The sequence below is a fragment of the Nanorana parkeri genome, unplaced genomic scaffold (assembly GCF_000935625.1).
Source record: "Nanorana parkeri isolate BGI_ZX_2015 unplaced genomic scaffold, ASM93562v1 scaffold284, whole genome shotgun sequence".
In the NCBI taxonomy this organism is placed as follows: Eukaryota; Metazoa; Chordata; class Amphibia; order Anura; family Dicroglossidae; genus Nanorana; species Nanorana parkeri.
Window position 1 is genome coordinate 1,072,621 of NW_017306552.1, and position 7,840 is coordinate 1,080,460.

The 7,840-nt window shown below is 40.4% G+C and overlaps 1 protein-coding gene across 1 annotated transcript in view; it reads left to right on the forward strand.

Moving 5' to 3' along the window:
* The window catches only part of GART (phosphoribosylglycinamide formyltransferase, phosphoribosylglycinamide synthetase, phosphoribosylaminoimidazole synthetase), a 45,047-nt gene extending 39,532 nt beyond the window's left edge, over nt 1-5,515 (forward strand). The window contains exons 21-22 of the mRNA XM_018557459.1: nt 4,784-4,899; nt 5,274-5,515. Coding sequence (XP_018412961.1) covers nt 4,784-4,899; nt 5,274-5,474 — 317 coding nt within the window. The 3' untranslated portion in view covers nt 5,475-5,515. The remainder of the gene's footprint in view (nt 1-4,783; nt 4,900-5,273) is intronic.
* The last annotated feature ends 2,325 nt before the right edge of the window (nt 5,516-7,840 follow it).

Genomic DNA, 7,840 nt, shown 5'->3' on the forward strand with positions numbered 1-7,840 from the left:
ATGTGGTCCGATGAATCACGTTTCCAGTTGCATCATGCAGATGGCAGAGTGAGAATTTGGCGGGAACAGCATGAAAGCATGCACCCCACATGCATGAGTACAACCCTTCAAGCTGGTGGGGGCAGTGTTATGGTTTGGGGCATGTTTTCCTGGCATGATTTGGGCCCTTTAATTCGTGTGGAACAAAGTCTGAATAGCACAATATACCAAAGTATTGTTGCTGATCAAGTTCATCCTCATGTTGATGGCGTATCCCAACGGTGATGGCTTCTTCCAACAAGACAATGCGCCATGCCACGGCGCTCGTGTTGTGCAGGAGTGGTTTCAAGAACATGAGGGAGAATTTACCTTGCTTAGGTGGCCCCCACAATCACCAGATCTCAATCCAATTGAGCATTTGTTTGACGAAGTTGAAAGAGCCATCAGGCAGCTGGTTCCACAACCATCAAATCTCACAGAACTGGACAGTGCTATTCATCAGGCATGGTGTCAGATTCCTCGCATCACCTTTCAACATCTCGTGGAGCCAATGCCAAAAAGAATCGCCACAGTATTGAAGGCAAAAGGTGGCCCAACGAAGTACTGATGGGGTGGTCATAATAATCTGGCCACTCAGTGTGTGTGTGTGTGTGTGTGTATATATATATATATAGATATCTCTATATATAGATCGATAGATCTATATATAATTAGTAAATTAATATACAAACCTGTTGTTTTTTAAACTGACTTCGTAGACTTCTAAATACATTCCACACTTCAGGTCATTGACCACAGACAGTACAGCAGCCGGGAAGAATTTGACAACGCCATCGATAAGGTTCTGGAGGAATTCTCTATCCAATTTGTGTGTCTGGCCGGCTTCATGAGGATTCTGTCAGGGCCATTTGTCAGGAAGTGGAGCGGTGAGTGAGGTTTATTGATTCCTACTTATAAGTGCATGAGTATGTCTGTATTTTTATTTCATTTTTACATGAGGAGGTCTCTTAACAGGTTCACAGTGTATTTGCGACCCCCTGCGCCTGAAATCCTGATCACCCAACTGATTTTTACACTAAACGGACACATCAAGAAGTGGTTTGGGTCAGGTTTTAGTCTGTTGCAGAACTATTTTAGAGCAACTGAAGGAAAATGTATGAACCAAGCTGTAACCTTGTAGTAAAATATATCTGAGGTCAATCTAAACATTAAAAAGTAAGAAACTAAGAAGCTGTGCAGCATCTCAAACATTCTAATAATAATATACAGCGCTAAATTAAAGTTAACCAAAATGCAATCATGCATTAACCCCTTCATGACTGAGCTAGTTTTCAGTTTCTGTTCATAAATGACTGACACGCTTTTTACATTTTTGCTGTGTGACTCTTCCACGGCAGTAATATACATTCTTACTAAATGTACCCACACATATTATATATTGTTTTTTAGAGGGCAGATAGGGCTATATAATTATATCAGACATGTACCTAACGCCTCACTTAGTTTGAATCCAAATATAAAAAATGAGGGGAAAAAAACGAAACACTTTTTTTCACAAGTTTTGATTATTTTTTTGAATTTTTTTTATAATTCTAGTATAAAAATATATTTATAATTTTTTATTTTCCTAATTTTGTTTTACACTTTATTTTTTTTAATACTTTGTAAAAAAAAAAAGTAAAAACAAACTTTTTTGTCAGTTTATATCAAGCAGTCACTATGACTGCTTGATAACTTTTTTTAATTTTTGGCTATTATGAGGCTGCTCCAAACTTAGGAACAGCCATAATAACCATAGAGACTGATCCTGACAGCATATAAGATTCAGATCTCACTAAAGCTCTTTGATCGTGCCTAGACATCAGAAATGATACATTTCAAGCAAAGAGATACATTGCATCTCTTGTATCTCTTTGCTTGAGATGTATCACATAGCTTCATAAACATTGGGCCAGTCTATGGAGCTGTCAAAACAAATAGCAGGGAGGTGAATCACTCTGCTGCCTCTCTGCTATTTTCAGCTGTCAAATACCAGAGTATTGACTTAATGAAAGAAATAAGCTTTTACAAAAACTTAACTATTTCATCAATGAATGCCTCAATGCTGAGGCATTCATTAATGACTGGTAACCGCTGAGATATTGACTTAATGAAAGAAATAAGCTTTTACAAAAACTTAACTATTTCATCAATGAATGCCTCAATGCTGAGGCATTCATTAATGACTGGTAACCGCTGAGAATCAGCAGTTACCGATATTACAGAGCCTGATTTAACTCGTCACGTACAGTGCACATGGCCAGTCATATAGGCACAAAGTGCCGGGACGTACAGTGTACGTCTCCCGTCACGAAGGGGTTAATATGAACCTAGAAAAACAATGAATGTGGAAAATGACAGTACTCATAGAAAGTGCAGACCACTGAAAAAGTGTAAGGAAATTCTCATATCGGAATTGGATATCCCATGGCTAAAATAATGGCGATGTGGAATATTCCTTTTTTTTTGTGGCGTCATATGTTATAATGGCTGTGTATATATAGAATTAATAAACAAATATATATTAAATAACAAAAGGAAAAAAAAAAAGTTCATGATACTGATGCTTATATCAATCCACTGATTTTTATTTATGTGCTCCATTACTCCGGTTATTACAAATCCACAGGAATCATCCACTATACAGGTGTGATGCCTCTCCATGTAGCCCCCCCCCCCAGCCAGGGTTAACTCACCAGCTATCCAGGACCTTATAATGAACAAGAAGAATATTGCAACTTCAAAACCAATATTTAAATTCCAGCCACTCCAAACCTGTTGTATCAGGAAAAAGAAACCAGGAAGCTCCGTAGTGTAAAACTAAACACTTCAATAAAAGTTTAAGAACTATAAAACACAAACTTTTCTGGTGCTACAGCGTCACCAAACTATTGCGCTCAATCCTCCTCTCCTGTTGCCTCTGAGTAGGAGTATGCTTTTGTATGGGATGACATCACTGAGCCTGCCCAGAGTAGCCCTTGTAGTAAATCTGTTTCACCGCTGCTCCTGTTTAGGCATTTTCTGTGCACCTGAATTGATGTCCCCCGATCTTAGCCTCCTCTCCGTCAGCCATTCGTACATGGCCTGTTCTACTGTAAACTCCACTATAGGACCTTATATGGGATATTAAATGATTCTGGTAAACGTCAGGCAGGTCTTGTAGAACATGGGGTTTCACTTTAGCCTTAAGGAGAAACTGTCATGAAAGAAAAAGGCCATTGCTGAGCTTTCCTTCTAAAAATGCTATTTGCCAGGCTGTCTTACTGACCCCCCTTCCTTAACCGTGATCGTGTTTCTTTACAAAGGAACCCATCTGGTCCATCCCACAAATTCTTACCTTGCCAGACTTACTCCATGGTCTCTACTGCACTAGGCAGATTATATGATCGTTCAGTATAAATGATCTTTTCAAAAAGCCTTTTCCATGTGCTGAGCCTATACAATCTGGTGCACATCATGCGAGTACAAGAAGACAAGCACGTACAAAGTAGGTGGATGGGTCCATGTCTGGCTTATATAAAAAAGAAACAATATATGTCAGGAAAAAGAGGTGGATGGACAATCTTCTAAACATGCTATCTGCCTGGCTGTCATGGTGATCCAGTGGCTGTAATACTGAATCACTATCTAGTTCTGGCAAATAAAGCCAGAATGTCTGACCTGCACTTTTTTTGTGTGTGAGAATCGGCCAGTATTAAAGACAGAGGATAAACATGACAGCCAGACAACTTAACTGGTCAGCAGTGGCAGCCTACTTATTGCTCCTATGCATGGTTTTATTTTATCATTTCAGTCCAGCCAAGCACAGGCCCTTCCTCCCATCTGAGTGGCCTTGTGCAATGGTTTCTTCTGTAGAAACATACCTCTTTGCACTTCCTATACACTCTTTGTCGCTTCCTGACCATCACACCTTTTTATGAGCTTGTTGAACATTTCGTTCCAAAACCATGTACAATTAATAGAGCACATTGACTAACATTCGCATCCAAAGACATTTTGGATAATTGTGCTCTTCCAACCTTGTGACAACCATTTGTGGAAGATCCTTTTCTGTTCCAGCATGACTGTCTCCATGTGTACAAAGACATGGTCTGCACAAACACCTCAGGCCGCTCGAGTTCCTCCACACCAGATACCTGAGCCTAACCCTATTAAATCTGTAAGAAATAAGTCAAGGCAACTGGACTTGCTGTATTTTTCTTGGATGTGTCACTGGTCATCCAACCAGCTTTCTCCATTCAGAATTACCAGAGAATTTTCATTTTGAATTGAGAAAGCTGGTCGGATGTCCAGTGACACGTCCAAGAAAAATACAGCAAGTCCAGTTGCCTAGACTTATTTTTTTACAGATATACCATGACCTGGATGAATGAGAACCTTCACAGACATAACCCTATTCAACTTCTCTGGGATGAATTGGAAAGCCAATTTGGGAGTCGAGCCTTCTAATCTTACATTAGTACCTAACCTTAATGAATGTTCTCTGGGCTGAATTGGCACAAATTCCCACAGATCTACATCCATAATGTTATGGAAAGCCTCCCAGAAGAGTGGAGGCTGATATAGCCACAAATATATTATTGGCCATAGTTTTGGAATGGGATATCCAACAGAGCTATAGGTGTTGTGATTCACAAACTTTCACCATATTGTATATATTGGAATTTGTCTGCCTGTCACCAAACTACAGTCTTATATTTTATTATTTTTAGCTACTGTTACTTTTCTAAATTGTCAGTAATGAAAATCTGTTCCGTCTCCGCAGGGAAGATTCTTAATGTCCACCCATCGCTGCTGCCGTCATTTAAAGGAGCCCATGCACACAAGCTGGTTTTGGAAGCTGGAGTGAGAGTCACTGGATGTACGGTCCATTTTGTGGCTGTAAGTATCCAGCTCTGCTTTTACCTTGCAGGACTGTACGATTTCTTATCTGTTTTTGTTGTAGTTCTATGAACTATTACTGTCATACCTAGTAAAATAAATGTACTATTTGTTGGGTAAAAGTACAAGAGTAACCCTGGGGCTGATTCATATATAATAGGAGTTTCTGTGTTGCCTATAGAACCGGCTTTTATAGATTTTAGCTTTCCCTTTTCAAGTGTAGTTTAGTCATTATTACCATCTTGTCTTGAATTGTCTTCCTTCTATTGTAAAGCGCTGCGCAAACTGTTGGCGATTTATAAATCCTGTATAATAATAATCTGTGCATCCATGGGTCCATAAATGTTACTATGTATGCTGTGACTATTTTGCAGGAGGAAGTTGATGCTGGGGCCATTATCTTTCAAGAAGCTGTTCCAGTGGAGTTTGGGGACACAGAAGAGACTTTGTCAGAAAGGGTTAAGAAGGCCGAGCATCGAGCCTTTCCTGCTGCCTTGCAGCTTGTGGCCAGCGGGGCGGCACAGCTTGGAGTAGATGGCAAAATCTGCTGGGACAGGACTCCTGCCAACAACTAGATTCCAACAGACTTATTCAAATGAAGGAATGCAAAGTGCAGTAACGAAACCCACATGAGCCGACTGCAGTAATCTGATTGATTGCTATGGCTGATAATCCAGGTAACTAATATTATGCAGTGCACCAGCCAGGACTTGATGGTACTATTAAGTATACCACTGATGGTCATCATTTCAGGTACTAGTAATGGCCCTCCAGTCATTGGCACTCTGGTATTAAACTGGAGCAAAGAAAGCATCTTTTTTTCCCCCATAGCAACCAATCTGATTTAAGACCCAAGAACACTATGTGCTGTGACTTGCATTTTTCTGCACTGCATCAATGCCAGTTGCCACATGGCTACATTGAGGGGAATATATCAAAACTGGAGCAGACAATCTGGAGCAGCTGTGGATGGCAACCAATCACCATCCACCTTTTCATTTTTAAACTTCAGCTGAAGAGAGAAGCTGATTGGTTGGTTGATAAGGGCAACTGCTCCCAGATTCTTCTGCTCCAGTATTGATAAATCCCCCCATTTGTTGTCTGTGTGTGCATCGCAGCATTATTCTGCTGTGCACTGGATGACAACGGACGTCTTCATATGCAGCACACTGCTCTACTGTCCAGAGACCTGAACAATGTGTACATGTTATAGTCTTCCCAAAAAGTACAAACTGAAATATTGCATTGCCCCCTCCCAATCTGGCAAAATGGACAGTAGCTTGTGTGCTAAAATTCAGCATTTGAGTTTGCAGGCAGTGTGAATGGGCTCTAAAGGAAACCCATAAGCTGCTACTGCTGACCTGCATCCAAGAATACACATTGCCTGCCTGTGTCTGCTTTGTCATTTTCCTGAGTTTGCAGTCGGGAACAAGCTGTCAAAATGCCATCTGCATAGTTGCTCCAGGTCAGTGGTTGTGAAAGACGGTGGATCAGCATGACGGTCAGCCAGCTTTTTCCAGGTTCCCATGAAAAGTTAATTCTCAAACAATACTTTTTTTTTTTTTTTTTTTTTTTTTAATTCAACCTCTTATGTATATTTCAGCTTTATAATAAGTGTGCATATGTTTCCTTTCCACAAAGACACTTCTTTATTAAATGCAGCAAAATACATACAATGTTGCACTCATTTATTCATTCCCTATTCAACTGTGTCCTTAAACATGTGTTTAAAAACCTGTTGTATGTCTTCTGTTCCAAATTTTTTTTCTACATTCCATTGTGGGATAGGTTACCATTAATTCCATCACCCTGCCCCTACCGGCCATAAAGCTAACTCTGAGTAAAACTAATGCTCACTGGTGACTGCAGAGTTTTGACATGAGGTGTGTTGTACCACTGCAGAGAGATCACTGCTTTCTCACAAAGAGGAACTATCCCACTCGGCAGCTGCTGGCAGGGGGACAGGCTTTTCTACTCTGCTTGTGGCTGTTAAAGCAAATTGTAAGTCTTTGCACATCTTTTGTTTTGATGGTCCTGGAGTGTATTTAAGCCGAAAGTTCACTGGATTTTAAATACTAGTCGTCTGACTTTAACCCTGACTCTGTGACTTCAATACAAGTCAGTGACTTGTAACAAGTAAGCAGGGCACAAAGTTGCTAAAGCCTCAAGTGCTTATCTCTGTACTGAAGCAAAAGGATAGGCATGGCAACCGAGCAGCCAGTATTTTCAGAATAAGCGAAGGCGGTCTTCATGTGCCTTTTAAGAAAGGTTTGCATAAAATAGAACATTCAGTACGTCACCCATACTCAATACATAAGTTACGGATTGTAATCTGTACATACACATTGTAAACCTCCTGTCATAATAAAATTGTATATATGAGGTTTGGTACATCTTGTCTGAATTGTCACTTTTTATGTGGTTTATAAATGTGAAGCTAGTTTACTTGGATTGTGACATCATTTAATTGTTTACAAATCTAAATGTGCTCAGTTGATGGGTGAGTAGTAGTGAGGGGTGAATACGTATATGAAGTGCAGGGGTATAGGACAGGGCCTAAGAAAAATGAATATGGTCAGTCCTGTCCCCCGCACTGTCAATCATTGTGCTTCTAAAGTGACTACCTGACTTGATGCCACCTGCCTACAGAATACCAGAAGTAATCAGTCTTCTGTCCTCCAGGATATGTGGCTGTCGGTCCCTAAGTGTATTGTTCCGCTGGACACCAGATGCAGAGCTTTGGCTATAGCCCTTGGTTCAGCTTCTTCCATGTACTCGGTGACAGGGACCTCTGAGCCTGCAAGGACTGTCTCTTGTAGCACTGTAGGTCCGGGAGAGGAGATGCCACCCTGTGAATAAAACACGTGGAACAATATAAGATGTAAATTGTACTCTCCATAGACATCAGCTTATTAGGATTGCAAAACCATCCTTGCAAATG